Genomic DNA, 15595 nt, shown 5'->3' with positions numbered 1-15595 from the left:
TTATATATTTATTTATATATTTGTTATTTCATTTCATTTCATTTTATTTTGTTTTGTTTTATTTTATTTTATTTTTTTATTTCATTTCATTTTATTTTTTGACTTATTTCATTTTATTTCATTTTATTTTATTTTTCATTTTATTTCATTTCATTTTATTTTTTATTTTATTTATTTTATTTTTGTTTAATTTTATTTTATTTCATTTCATTTTATTTCATTTTGTTTTTTCATTTTCTTTTCATTTTCTTTTCTTTTTGATTTCATTTAATTTCATTTGATTTTTTTATTTTATTTTATTTTATTTTTGTTTTGTTTTATTTTATTTTATTTTATTCTATTCTATTTTTTATTTCATTTTAATTTATTTTACTTTATTTTATTTTATTTTATTTTATTTTATTTTGAGTTTCAATTTGGGTGGGTTGTGAAGCAAGACCAGTTGAGAACCACTGCTGTAGATGGTGGAATATTCCACAAATTTAAGATGCAGTTTTTTGCACATAGGTATAACGCTTCCCATCTTTACTTCTGAGAGACTCTACCTCTCCAGGATGCTCCTTTTATACCCAGTCATGTTACTCACCTATCACCAATTGATCTAAAAAGTTGCAAAATTCTCCTCCAACTGCTTTTTTTATTGGCACCACTTACTTTTCCAGCCTTTTGCTGCCCCGTCCCTGCTTTTTTGAGATGTCAAAAAAAATCAAAAATGGGAAAAAAATTTGATGTAATTTTAAAATGTCTCAGTCTTAACATCAAATATGTATGGAAGAGTATTAGGGCCACTGAAAAAAAAATTTTTGAGACAATTTTTTTTTTCAATTGTGAGAAAAAAGTAAGAATTCTGAGATTAAAGTCAGAATTCTGAGAAAAAAGTCAGAATTCTGAGATTAAAGTCAGAATTCTGAGAAAAAAGTCAGAATTCTGAGTTTAAAGTCAGAATTCTGAGATTAAAGTCAGAATTCTGAGAAAAAAAAGTCAGACTTCTGACTTTATTCTTCAAATGAAAAAAGTCCCAAACTTTTTTTTTTCTGAATTCTGAGATTAAAGTCAGAATTCTGACTTTTTTCACAGAATTCCGACTTTAATCTCAGAATTGAAAAAAAAAAGTCTCAAATTATTTTTTTTCAGTGGCCCTAATACTCTTCCTTAGATATGTTTTTTGTGTTTTGTTGTGAATAAAATATGGGTTTATGAGATTTGCAAATCATTGTTTTTATTTACATCTTACATAGCGTCCCATCTTTTATGGAATTGGGGTTGTAGGTATTAACAGCACTTAGCCACACATCAGTCAGGGTTGTTAAAGTAAAGAGGGCAATTCCACAATAGCAGTTTCTTTGTCTCAGTTTGACTTAAGGGCTTAGATTTTGATGAAAAAAATTCTGCAGCTTTACCTTGATTCTAGATTTTTAGTCTTTCTTGCATCGCTGACAGGAAAAGCCTCAGCTCTGAACAATCATCTTCCTCTTACATAACGTAAAAATGTGCTTATTACAGAAGGAAAAGTCTCTACTTCTGTCCTGTTCCATTCATCTCTAGGATATCATGTCCGGGCCACCATGTATGTGTCAGCTCAATCTCCACTCATCTTCCGCTCTCTCCCCCCCATCATCTTTGATCCTCCTCACTTCCTGTACATTTCCAGGTCAGAGGTCACAGATGCAGTTACGTCTCATGCTCTAAAAGTCGTGTGCTGACTCTGGTGTCTGCTGGTAAAAACAGGATGGATGATTAACAGACAGTAAGAAGCAGAGCTGAACCAGGATGTCCATGTCAGAGCAGCATGTTGGACTACACTGCCACCTATAGCCTCAGCTTGGTACTGCAACAGAAATGCTCCATTCAGTGAAACATGAGCCTTGATTGTTTGAAGTATCTCTTTAAATCAACATGAACTACCGTCATGATGTAACCCTGTATGTATCCTTTACGAGTTTGGATCTATAAATACCCTGAAATTTCCCCATGTAGCCCTCAGCAAAACACTTCAGAGATGTTTTAGCAAGGAAATCCATCTCCAGCAAGTTTTAAATGTGCACGGACGGATCAAAGCTGAAACCGTACAGCTATGATGCACGGTGGGCCTCACAGTGTGCTTATTGTCTCTTTGTGTAATGAGGTAATTCTCCTTTCAAGAGCAGACTTGTTGTGAAATAATGATTAACAGATAAGGGAGATAAAGAGGGTGTTCTCTATCAGTGTGCTGGATGGATTCACCCTGAAGCACTGAGATTTATTTTTCCACCAATCAAATAAAGAGATTGTTCCAGCTCACAGAGAAGCTCACAGAGTCTCTGTTTTTGTTGACACATCAGTAGAATTTAACTCTCCCATGACACACTTCCAGAACTTTCCTGTGCGGACAGCTGAGAGTAAATCACTAACATTTGTTTGGGGTAAAATGACAACTTGTCTAATATGCTGAACTGACAGGCCTTCATGTTTGTCATTGTGTAGCACCTGGGAAGAGAGGAGACCAGCTGTTGGAGCTGTGGGTTAAGAATGTTGTCCCATTCTTGTCTCATTTTGGAGTCTAGCTTGGATCTTCTTTGCTGGATTTTCCATTTTATAATTCTGAAAATGTTTTCTATTGTAGAAATATTGTCCAGCACCAGGAGTCTTCTCTTGTGAAGCCATGCTGTTGTGATGAATGTAAAATGACGTTTAGCACTGAGTTGCTTCAGCATTACTTCCTTTCCAGATGTGTAAGCTGCCCACGTCATAGGGACTAATGCAACCCCATACCATCAAAGATGCAGGCTTTCTGTGTTGATAAAACTCTGGGTGACACTGCTTATGTGGTTTCAAAAAAGAAGTTCAAATTTGAATTCATGTGACCACAGAACATTTTGCCTCAGTTCTTTTAAATGAGCTTTGGACCTTTCCTCTTGAGTCTGCAGAACACGATGCCCATGGTTGTTTAAAGAGTTGCAAATTATGATTTGACTGACAACAGAACAGTTTTCCATGTAGTCTCAGTTCCTGTTAAATGAGCTTTGGACCTCTCCTCTTGAGTCTGCATGACATGATGTCCATGGTTTCCAAAAAGAGTTGCCAATGTTGATTTAAGTGACCAAAGAACAGTTTTCCATGTATCCTCAGTCCTTTTAAATGGGCTTTGAACCTCTCCTTTTGAATCTGTAGGGCAACATTTCCATAGTTTCTAAAAGGAGTTGCAAATTTCAAATTTATATGACCACAGAACAGTTTTCCATTTTGCCTCAGTCCATATTAAATGAGCTTCGGACTGCTCCTCTTGAGTCGGCAGGACACAATGTCCATGGTTTCCAGAAAGAATTTCAAATTTTGATTTGACTGACCGCAGAACAGTTGTCCTCAGTCCTCAGCCCACTTTAATTAAGCTTAGGTCCAGAGAAGACAGCATTGTTTCTTGATCGTGCTCAGATATGGATTCTTCCTTTCACTTGTGGATAGCACGGTTAAATGTGTTGACAGATGAAGTGTTCCTGAGCCCATGCAGGGATTTCCAGAGGAGAACCATGCCTGTTTTTAATGCGGTGGCCCTTCAGGGCCCAAACATCACAAGCATCCTTCAGCATGGCCCCTTGTGCACAGAGATTTCTCTCACTTTAAATGGGGAATTAATCTTCACAATTATTCATTAACCAAATTAGTTACATATGTTAATTCATACCAGTTACTTATCCAGCCTTTTGTTGCACTGTCCCCTCTCTTTTGAGATATGTTGCTGCCATCAAATTCATAATGAGCCATTTTCTCAATGAAATGGTAACATGTCTCATTTGTTCTCTCATTAATAAAATATGTGGTTATGAGATTAGCAAATTGTTGGATTCTCTTCTTATTTACATTTTCTACATTGCCCCAACTTTTTTGGAATTGGGCTGTTTATTCTCCTCCTTAAAGCCAATCCTGTTTTGATCGTGGCTGATGGCCAACTTCATAATATGTATCGGTTTTCTGATTAAGCTTTCTTTCTAACCGCTAAAACATTATTGAAAATAAACTGACCTTGGTGATGGCTAAGCGCAGTTTCCTCCAAGTTAACATCGCTTTACAAACGAGCAGATTTTCTTCGGATTTCCACATATTAAAAAAAAAAAAAAATTCTGATCGGATCAAACAGAGTCACACATGACCAGATCTCAGGTCTCTGCTGATCTAATCAGCGCTTCCTTTTCCTGGGACATGCAGTCACATGACTCTGACTCACCACTATTGACTGCCACTTAGAGGGCCAGTAAGTCTTATCTCCAGACCTCTTCATGTTCTGACTGACTGATAAATAAGAACTCTGAGACCTATCCAGACTTGTCTGAAACATGCCGACAGTCTCTAGTAGGCTACACTTTGAGCTTTAGTCATAAAAGCCATCCATTAATGACCTCAGGCTTTTATTATTAACACTGATAATATGTGACAAAATGAAGACAAAATGAATGCACAATCCACCAGAACAACACAGTAAACAAGGTTCAGGTCTGCTGGCTCTCTGTGCTCAGTGAGAATGTTTTTAACCGGCTGGTCAGGCATCACAGTACTTGGCTGTATGCTGGGTCACGTAGCAGCATGGAAAAGTGATCCTCGGCCCTCAGTTCAGGTAACTTTACGCTACATTTATGACCGCCTCAGGTGTGTTTGACTTCTATATATATCTGTGAGTGTGACTAAAAGAGTCTCCTGCACACGTCAGGAGCTGTTGTAAGTTTAGAAGGGTCTATAAAGAGTCAGAGTAATTATAGCTACTCCTGTTTCTGTGATGAGGAGCTTTAAACCTGGAGTTTTATGAGTTATTGGCTCAGAGTCAGCCTGGACTGCTTCGTTTCAACAATGGTGATCTCCTGAGTGTTGTGAATGTGTCTACAGTGATTGTAGTATAAAGACTTCTTTGTCTGGATAGTTCAGTCACTGGTTAATCAGTATTCCTGGCTACCATTACACCATGAAGACAAAAGAACACTCCAAGCAACTCAGAGAAAAGGTTATTAAAATGTATAGGTCAGGGGATGAAAATAAACAAATGCCCTAGGCCTTGAACACTCTGATCCCCCAGAGTTCAGTTAAATCCAACATCAAGAAATGAAGGAATATGCCACATCTGTCTAGATCAGGACGTCCTCACAGACTGAGTGAGCGTGCAAGAAGGAGACTAGTGAGAGAGGCCACCAAGACACCTATGACTACAGAGACTGGGCCCTGCTCAGCTGTGATGTATTTAAGATATCAGTGCATGTGTGTTGGATCAGCAGCTTTGGTGCTAGTATCCTGGCTAACAGTTACCTGATTTTGGAGCTGAAAAGTGTGCCAAGATGTAATTGTGTTCTGAGTTATTCACTTATGCCACTTTTTAACTGCTTTTCATCACTGTTTCTGTCCATTCTGCCACATTTGTTTCCACATTACACCCATTTTTGCCACTTCAAACGGCTTTACTGTTACCACCTTTTTTTTTGCCACTTTCAAACCTTTTTTTGCCCCTTTTTAACTTCTTTTCACAATTTTGACTGCTCATTTTTGCCACTTTTTTCCTTTCTTAACCCATATATGCTGCTTTATCCCTTTTGTGCCCCTTTGAACCTATCTTTGCCAGTCTTTACTGACCCTTACACCAGTTATTTCTGTCAATTTTAGCCCTTTTTAACCCATTTTTTCCACTTTTAAAACACTTTAACAGTTGCCCTTGTTTGCCACTTAAAGCTGATTTTTGCCACTTTAAATCCATTAATGCCACTTTTTAACCGCTTTTCATCACTGTTTCTGTCCATTCTGCCACATTTGTTTTCACATTAAACCCATTTTTGCCACTTTAAATTGCTTTTTGATACTTTCTTAACCCATATAGGCTGCTTTTCCTTTTATTGCCCCATTTAGCCTATTTTTTCCTCTCTTTAACTACTTTTCACCAGATATTTCTGCCAATGTTTGCCACGTCCATATTCTCTTTTGCTATTTTAACTACTCATTTTTGCCACCTTGTACTAATTTTATGCCACTGTAATCCATTTTGCCACTCTTAACCACTTTCATAAATAGCACCATCCATTTTTGCCACTTTTTAACTGCTTTTAACCACATTTGCTTCATATTTTTGCCACTTCTTTCTTTTCTGAACCCATATTTTCTGCTTTATCCATTTTTTCCCATTTAAACCTATTTTTCCCCACTCTTTAATCACTTTGCACCACTTGTTTCTGCTCATTTTTGTCTCTTTTAACCCATTTCTTCTTCAATTATTTCATCACTATTTTTCCTTTAAATCTATCTCATTTTCTTCTGCCTAATTCTCTGGTATGGTAAACACTACACATCACCACAAACACACCATCCCCACTATGAAGCACGGTGGTGGCAGCATCATTCTGTGGGGATTCTTCTCAGCAGCTGGCCCCGGAAGGCTTGTAAAGGTTTACAGCCACTGCTTGTACGACTGTAGCTGCTAGACTTCTAGTCAGTTAAATGTTCTGATTGTTCTCCAGACTTTGATTGGAGGCACGCCAAGACCAGTCTGAGTGATCTTGTCTTGCTCTTTTCGTTCCAAACCAGTTCTTGAGATCATGTACTGTATGTTCAAAAAAGCTTGGCGAAAGAAAGAACACCTTCTCATCCTGGAACAACCTCTCTCAGTAATGTAGGTGTGAAAGCACCTTAAACTCTACAGCCCTTCATCCCATCATCATGGTGTCTTGCTGGTTTCCCAGAGGACTTAGGAGAAGCAGAAGAGGAAATACCAAGGCCGAGAGAGGAAACAAGATTTGAGCGAGGATATCGAGTCTTTCTTTACTTCGTCTCTCTCTCTCTCTCTTTTCTCTAAACAGGACGTTTACATCCACACCCATCATCATGCTCATCAGCACCATAACTCCCTGACAGCTTTCACCCTCCTCACAAACATCCTCTCTGACTCTACAGCGGTCTACACAGAATCGGTGACGTCCTTGTTCAGAGGAAATGGTATGGAGGTTTAGTCTGAGATTACGTCAGACCCTCTGATGAGATAAGGTAACCTTACAACCAAAGAATGTCAAATAAAAGGGAAGCTAACTCACTGTCTAGGTTGTAGAAGTAGAAGTTTAGTAGTGAGAGGAACAACAATCATAAGATTGACCATCCTTCACCCAGACCTCAAAGCAACCCATCCAATATTTGCTCAAATGTTTGACCTTGGATTAAAAATCTATCTGGATAATAAAAATGCCAGCACCGACTACGTTTCCTGCCATTTACTTCCTGTTTCTCCGATTCTTTGCTCTTATCATCCCTGTTCAAACCCCAAAACATGCTCGCTTACCCACCGATTACACAATCACTGAACGACAAACACAAGAAGATGACAGCGAACAGAAGAAAGAGTCCAGAAACTCCAGTTGACAAAACTACAAATGTTTAAAAGGTGATTCATGTTTTCTGCCTCCTGCAGTTTAAAAGACAAGCTGTTATGGTGTGTCCCACAGGTCCTTATTACCCAAACCAACCCTGCACGTCGACAGAACAAAGAGATGATTTTATTTTGAAGAAGCCTTCGGGGGATTTGGCTTGGGGGAAAGGATATCAAAGCCTCGTACGCTCATGCTGCCACCCCAGAAATCCTTTCTTTTTACATTATAATTAAAATAACAGAGCACAGTTTGATTTGCATCTCAGTCCACTTCAAATAGTCATTTACTTCCACACATCAGGGATAAAAGAAGTCCTTAAAAAGAAACAACTCCTACAGCCTGCAGTTATGTATTCTGATCATAATATTAATAAAGAGCCTAAAAACTCTGGAGGTTTAGGTGGAAAAACTTCACCAACTTGGCCTAAACTGAACCATTTGGCCTGCTATAATTACCCATGTCTCCATTCCAATATTATCTTAGCTGCTAATGCTATTAATAAAGTGATCAGGCTTCTATCAAACATAAATAAAACTTCTAATTCTTGACATATTTCTTCCATTATAACTAGAATGAACTAGAGGAAAATACATTTAAAATGCATTAATGGCCCAGACAGCTATGAATGTATCTTACTGTTGTCGTTCTGCTTGTCGTCTTTCTGTGTCTCCCTCTCCTCTTTCTTCACCTCCCTCTTCTCTTTCTTCATCTCCCTCTGCTATTTATGTCTCTGCATCTCCCACTTCTCTTTCATCATTTACGTCTTCTCTTTCTGTCTCCCTCTCCTCTTTCTTCATCTCCCTCTTCTCTATATAAATCTCCCACTTGTCTTTCTGCATGACCCTCTCCTCTCTCTCCACATCCTGCTCTTCTCTCTCTGCATCTCCCTCTCCTCTTTCTGCATCTCCCTCTTCTCTTTCATCATTCACCTCTTCTCTTTCTGCATGACCTTCTTCTCTCTCTCCGCATCCTGCTCTTCTCTTTCTGCATCTCCCTCTCCTCTTTCTTCATCTACTTCTTCTCTTTCTGGATCTCCCTCTTTTCTTAATGCATCTCACTATTCTCCTTCTGCAACCCCCTCCTCTCCTCTTTTTGCATCTACCTCTTCTTTTTCTCCATCTCCCTCTTCTCTTTCTGGATCTACCTCTTCTCTCTCTCTCTCCTTACATCTCCCTCTTATCTTTATATATTTCCCTCTTCTCTGTAAAGTTTTATACCAAAATATGTATTATTATTTGCCATTATGCTAATAAAGGTTGATTGATCCACCTGTCATGTCTCATACTATTTTATTGTGCTATAAGGCACTGTATTGTCAACTGAACTTCTCCCCTACCACATATATCTGCACACAGCCTTTAAAATGTTTCAGCATCACTAGTGTCTATGACTGTTTTTCACATGCACAGGATTTTAAAAACAGCCCGGAGATGCTGAGGACAGATATTACCTCTTTATCTAAAGGTTAAACCGATCATCTTTGATCATCTCAGTCTCTAAATGTTTTCAGAAACAAAAACGACCTCAGACTCCTCTCTTCTGTCTCCTATTAAAAGGAAAACTAGAGGGCATGTTCCCATTTCACTGAACTCACATTTAACCACATTTGGCCTTAGTGTTACCATAGATGAGATTTAGGATGGCAGCCATGACCTGGACACAAAGCAGCAGATTCACCACCATGAGGTCACAAAGTGATTAGATAGACATCTAAATTCCACCTTAACGTCTTTTCCGGACATTCCTCAGCTGAGGTTTTACATTTAAATTCCTCTGTTAAACCAGATTATAGGAAGAATGTGTCTCTAATCAAGGTGATTCAAAACCTTTTGCTGTACTTTATAGAGAATGCTTCGGGACTATCTGGTGAAAATCAGAGGAGAAAAGCTGAAATTAACCTGGAGCATTGCTTTCTGATACTTTAAAAGGAGTCATTAATCAGTTATATGTGCATGTGCGATCATTTTCACTCCATACAAACCAGAAATAAGACTCGACTCTTTGAGTGGATGTGATATAATCATCTGCTTTAGCTACCTCATGTTGCTACTGTAGAGACGGAGTGTAGCATGACAGCGTACAGGGATATGCTTTTATTCCTGTCAGACTGCATCTACTCTCAGAGTTCATACCCTCCATTCTCTCTTTACCTTCTCTGATCCGAACCAGCCCCTCTGTTTTTGGTTTATTTATTGAGACAGTGGTAAAAACCAGAGAGGGAGAACAGAGATATGAGAGAAGAAGATTCAAAGCTTCAATATGTAGAATATATTTCCAACAGTTTTAAAACAGAGAAATGCCTGCAGGGCAATCAAACTCAATTTCAGAGCACGTATTGTTGCTAGTTTTCTTTACCTGACTTCTGCTTTCCTCTGTAAGGTCTATTATGTGTTTTAGACGGTTCATGTGCAGAGTATTTTCAACTTTCAGGGGAAAAGCATTGAAAACATACAGTCTACAGCAGGGATAGGCAACTTTGGTTATGCACAGCCTGCAACCAAATTTTTTAAATTACTTTTTAGGGGCAGACACACGAACGGTGGCTTGCTTCAGCTAAAGCTAACATTGCTATGCTAACATATTAACAATACTATGTAAGACAATATAGCAAAGTTAGCCTTACTAATGTAAGCTTTAGCAAATATAGCTAAAGCTAACATAGCTATGTTAAGCTACATTAATAATGTAGCTAGGTAGCTGACATAGCTAATGTTAGCTTTGTAGTTTCATTAATGTAGATATCCATGGGCTTCATGAGCTTTAGCTTTCATAATGTCAACTACGTAGCTCAGTTACCTACATAGCGCCATTATCTACATAGCTTACACAGCTAACGGAGCTCTCTGAGCCCTATGCTTTTTTGTTTTTTTACAATTGTGTCTCTCCTGAACTTTTTGTGTTAAAAAGTTTGTAAAGTATCAACCCTGTAGCACACAGGCAAACTCTAAACATCAATTTCTTCAGGACAACCTGGACTTTAAGAATATTTGTGCAGCAGTTCTGTCATTTGAATAGTAAAAATGTTACATTACTATAAAAAACAAAAGAAATAAACTAAATGGAAATTAAAACTTATAGATAATCACTCTGTGACAAAAAGTCTTCAAGATACTCACACATTTACAAAAAAGTCCATGCCCTTTTTAGTATTGGCTTCTTTTGAGTCATTATTCAAAGCAGTTCCTGTCTGCAGAGACACAGAGGGACACATCACAGACTCTCTGTCTCTCAACCTCGCCATTATGAGTCACTCAGGCTCTCTCCTACAGTTTCTAAATGTTTACACATGCAAAGCATGATGTGACCATGGAACAGTCTGCCATTGGTTGTCTCAGCTTGGGAAACTGATATGGTGGCTAAGGCTAAAGCTAGCAGCAGGAGTGATCTAAAATGGATTATTAAATGACTGAACACCAATCAGTATCAGAGTTACTGTGGATTTAATACTGCTAGATCCCAGAATGATACCCCAGTTCTAGGCGTGGAGAAAACCTTCTGTAAGAGCTATGAAGGTGTGGATAGTGTCATTTGAACAGCATTGGCCTGTGTTGCAACAGGCCATTATGGCTGCTTTCTTAGCCTTTCAATGCAGTAAGAATAGAGTACATGAGTATTCAAATACTTCAAGTTAACATGGGATAATAAAGATTCTGATTCAACACAGAATGGTTTCAAACACATGCAGAGATAAAAGTCTAAAATTCAAATTAGAAAATGACAAAACTCAAATGTTAGATAAAATAAAAGTCTAAATGCCTCACATGAATATTTCATAGCCTGTGCCCCGACTCTCTTTGATTCATTCAGGAAACAGAGTAAGTAAAAAGCGTCCTTTGCTATCATCCGTTATCACCGCTAACAAAAGCCATGAGATAAAAGGAAGTGTCGTCGTGGTGACAGTTCTGACCCGGCCGACCTCGGACATGACCATCCATCTTCTGATAAAAGGCGTGCTTGGATGTGGGCACCATTTTAGGCCGGGCAGAGATTCCTCCACAGGGAAAAGAGAGGAAATGTGGAAAATGCCAACCAGGCTTTGATCCTGAGGCTCTGCTGTCTCTGATATCCTCCACACTCTCACTGGGACAGCAGAACTGTCATGTCAAAGCTTTATTTATTGTATCTATTACTTAAATTTTTCCCTTTAAGGCTCTTTATGAACCTCAGCTTAGATAGGGATTTCTAAGATTTCCTTAAATGATCTAGATGAATATGTATATGGATATAAAATCACCTTCTCTCATTGTCTGGAGTAAATTCCATAAAAGTTCCTCTCCTATTCCCTCCATCATCTGGAAAAGTCGAGCGCTGCTTGTGTAACATCTCTGAGTCACATTAAGAGGAGGGATTTTTATAGAGATAACATTGATTTGAAATGACAGAGGCAGGAACAAATCTACTTAAAACCAAGAAAACCACTCACAGTTAGAGAGCACAGCGAATATTTGGATTAAAATCCAACATGTCACACAGCTCTTAAACTTTAGACAGAAACTTCCTGTAAACTTTTTTGGCTTTATGCATTTAGCAAAATGAAATGAATGAAATAAATGGCCCTAAATGACCGAAAGATTAAGATCACGAGTACACGCAGTCAAAATGAGATTCCTCTGGAGGGTGTCTGGGCTCAGCCACAGAGATAGGGTAGGAGCTCAGACATTCAGAGGGATCTTGAAGTAGGGCCGCTGCTCCTCTGTCTCAAAAAGAGCCAGTTTAGGTAGTTCAGGTGTCTGACAAGGATAACTGTGGAGGTCTTCCGGGTGTGTCCAAGTGGGAAGAGACCACAGGGTAGGCCGAGGACTTGCTGCAAGGATTATATACCTAATCTAGCCTGGGAATGCCTTGGAATCCCTGTGGAGGTCTTCCGGGTGTGTCCAAGTTGGAAGAGACCCAGGATAGGCTGAGGACTTGCTGCAGGGATTATATATCTCATCTCGCCTGGGAATGCCTTGAAATCCCTGTGGAGGTCTTCCGGGTATGTCTAAGTAGGAAGAGACCCCAGGTTAGGCCAAGGACTTGCTGGAGGGATTATATATCTAATCTTAACTGGGAATGCCTTGGAATCCCTGTGGAGGTCTTCCGGGTGTGTCCAAGTGGAAAGAGACCACAGGTTAGGCCGAGGACTTGCTGGAGGGATTATATATCTCATCTAGCTTGAAAATGCTTTGAGATCCCTGTGGAGGTCTTCCTGGTGGGTCCAAGTGGGAGCTGACCCCAGGGTAGGCCTAGGACTTGCTGGAGGGATTATATATCTCATCCGGCCTGGGAATGCCTTGGAATCCCTGTGGAGGTCTCCCTGGTGGGTCCAATTGGGAAGAGACCACAGGGTAGGCCGAGGACTTGCTGCAGGGATTATAGAACTCATGTGGCCTGGGAAAGCCTTGGAATCCCCCCAGGAAGAACTGTAAAATGTCACTGGGGAGAGAGATGTCTGAGTTGATTTGTTTAGCTTGCTGCCACCACGACCCAACCCTAGAAAAGTGGAAGAAGATGGATGGACTCTTAAATACTTCTGGACTTTCAGAAAGAGTTTGGAGGGAAATCTCCCTAAACATAATGTATTTAGTCTGAGAATTTAAAGGATTATTTCATCAAACATTGCCAGACGATTTAACTGTCAGTTAGCAGCCCCAGAACAAAGTCACATCCACAATTTCCATCCCTGAGTAGCCAGCATGACAAAGTATGACACTCAAGTTTGGGGTTTTATTATAGCATAAATTTTTCCTGAGTAAGCTCGATTCATCACCATCCTAGTTAAAGAATCTAGCAGAAAAACAGATTTATGTTTAAAACCGCTTCTCACTCATCAGCTGCAGATTGAGCTGCTTTGCGCATGAGCACTTCAGCGTTACTGCTCCCTTGGTGATGCTTGCATCCAAACCCCAAAAGCAACACCGCTAAATTCCTGTCAACATCTAGGGAAGCATCAGAGCCATGTGAGCTGAGGTTTCGAGCGATCCTCCAGCCTCAGATGTCTGTAAATCAACCCGACGCTGAGGTTTGTGGCCGAGCTGCAGAAGATCCATCATGCTGTCGAAAACACTGACGTGAACAAGAATCGGCCGACACAGACACGACTGAGCAGAGAATTTTTAGAAGATGTGCAGACATCACCACTCTTTTTACCTTTCTGTGTGTTTCTAGGAGACAGTCAGAAGATTTAGAGGCAACAAAGTGATGCCAAAAACAACAACTGTGTGTTTAAATGTGATGGCTGATTCACTTCACATAAAAAGAGCAACAAAGGAAAGTGTCTCATCCATGTTTCCACTGTTTTCTTTTCCTATCCTTAGATTTACTGAACACTGAGGGATAATGAGAGGGGATCCTGGGGTTTCCTGCCATAACTCTTCTTCTCAGGACAGTGGGAATCATCCACACTCACAAAAACACAAATCACACACAAAGAGGGGAGTGTATGTGATTTTGGTAAAGCTACTTTAAAGGTATAAGGTTACAGGAGCTACAGAAGCTGTTGACCAACAACAATGACAGGGAAATTTGAATTTTACTATGAAAAATATACTTCTGAATTCTTATTTTTGTGCATGTTTGTCACACTTATTGTCCATGTGTACCTGGCCCTGTGTCCCAGACCTAACAACTGGTTGCTCCATGAGGGATTCCTGGATTTAGCAGGTTTTGCTGTAATCAGACCTGGGCGTGGCTAGTGAAACTTGGGTCAGCTTTATGTGGTGAATCATAGTTAATTGTTAAAGAGGCTAAAGGACCTCTAAAAGCAACACATCATGGCACAACCTAAAGAAATAAATTAGAAAGAAAATCATTGACATTGATCAGTCTGGAGTCACAAAGTCATTTCCAACCACAGTGAGAGCCATTATCCACAAATGGGAAAAGACTTGGAACAGTGGTGAACCTTCCCAGGGGTGGCCGACCTAACAAAATTACACCTAGAGCACATCGACGACTCATCCAGGACATCACAAAAGAACCCAGAACAACATCTAAACACATGCAGGCCTCACATGACTCAGTTAAGGTCTGTGTTCATGACTCAACAGTGAGAAAGAGACTGGGAAAACATGGGAAAGTTTGAAAGCCAAAATCACTGCTGACCAAACAGAACACTTATCTCATGTGTGGCAAAAAAACATCCTGATGTTCCCCAAGATCTTTTTCTGTGGATGTGAACTCGGTCTCTAGTGCTCTTTGGTTTTACATCAGGACAGTGATCCCAAACACACCAGCATGTCCACCTCTGAACGGGTGAAAAAACTCAAATGAAGGTTTTGGAGTAGCCTAGTCAAAGTCTGGACTTAAATCTCACTGAGATGCTGTAGCATGACCTTACACAGGCTGCTGGTGCTCAAAAACCCTCCAATAAGAAATAAAATAATTCTGCAAAGAATAGTGGGCCAAATATCCTCCACAGTGATATGAAAGACTCATTGGCAGTTATCTCAAGCACTTGGTTGCAGCTGTTGGTGGCATAAGTGGTTATTAGGTTTAAGGGCTGTTACCTTTTCACATAAGGCCAGGTAGGTTTGGATGGTTTTGTCCCTTAAAAAATGAATCCATCATTTAAAAACTACATTTAGTATTCACTTAAGTTATCTAATATTAGGATGTTTAATGATCTGACACATTTTAGAGTGATATATATGCAAAAGAGATAAGAAAAGAAACATTACCATACAAAATGATGATACAATGATAGAAGATGACAATATGATATGATACGATTATACAATACAATGAAATAGGATATGATAAGAATCAATATGACACGACGATACAATAGGATACAATAGGATATGATTTGATATGATGATATGATGTGATTCGATACAATATGATACAACACAATATGAAATGATAAGACGATGTGATATGATACAATGATACTACAGGATGGAACTGGATTCAGTATTGGGATGTAACAGAAATAGCAATTAGGTAACCAGAAATAATCCCAAAGTTCCCACCTTTCAATATTGGCTGGTAAAATATGTCTTTATCACATTTTTTATTTTTGATGTCAATTTTAAAACACTGACACTATTTAGACTAAATTTAAATCATAGGAAAATTCATTTTACAGTTTTTCCAATTTAGCAAGTTGTGTCATTTCTCTTTATTTGAGTGTTTTTCCTCCATCAGAGCTGTGAAGAGTGATAGGAGACAGAGAATGATGACACTAAAGCCAATAAAAGCTAACACTGACTCTGTGAGAGCACTTCTGTTCGGGGTCAGTCAGCTGTACT

At 39.2% G+C, this 15595-nt stretch overlaps 1 protein-coding gene across 2 annotated transcripts in view; it reads right to left on the bottom strand.

Annotated features, from left to right (window-relative positions):
• Positions 1–15595, bottom strand: part of arhgap36 (Rho GTPase activating protein 36) — a 125961-nt gene that overhangs the window by 77586 nt on the left and 32780 nt on the right. The window contains exon 1 of one of the 2 annotated variants that reach the window (XM_041779680.1): positions 4000–4044. The exons of the other annotated variant lie outside the window; for it this stretch is intronic. Coding sequence (XP_041635614.1) covers positions 4000–4038 — 39 coding nt within the window. The 5' untranslated portion in view covers positions 4039–4044. Of the gene's footprint in view, positions 1–3999; positions 4045–15595 lie in introns of those variants that run through there. 2 annotated transcript variants of the gene reach the window in all.

The sequence above is a fragment of the Cheilinus undulatus genome, linkage group 22 (assembly GCF_018320785.1).
Source record: "Cheilinus undulatus linkage group 22, ASM1832078v1, whole genome shotgun sequence".
NCBI lineage: Eukaryota > Metazoa > Chordata > Actinopteri > Labriformes > Labridae > Cheilinus > Cheilinus undulatus.
This window is presented reverse-complemented; position numbering and strand designations above follow the sequence as displayed.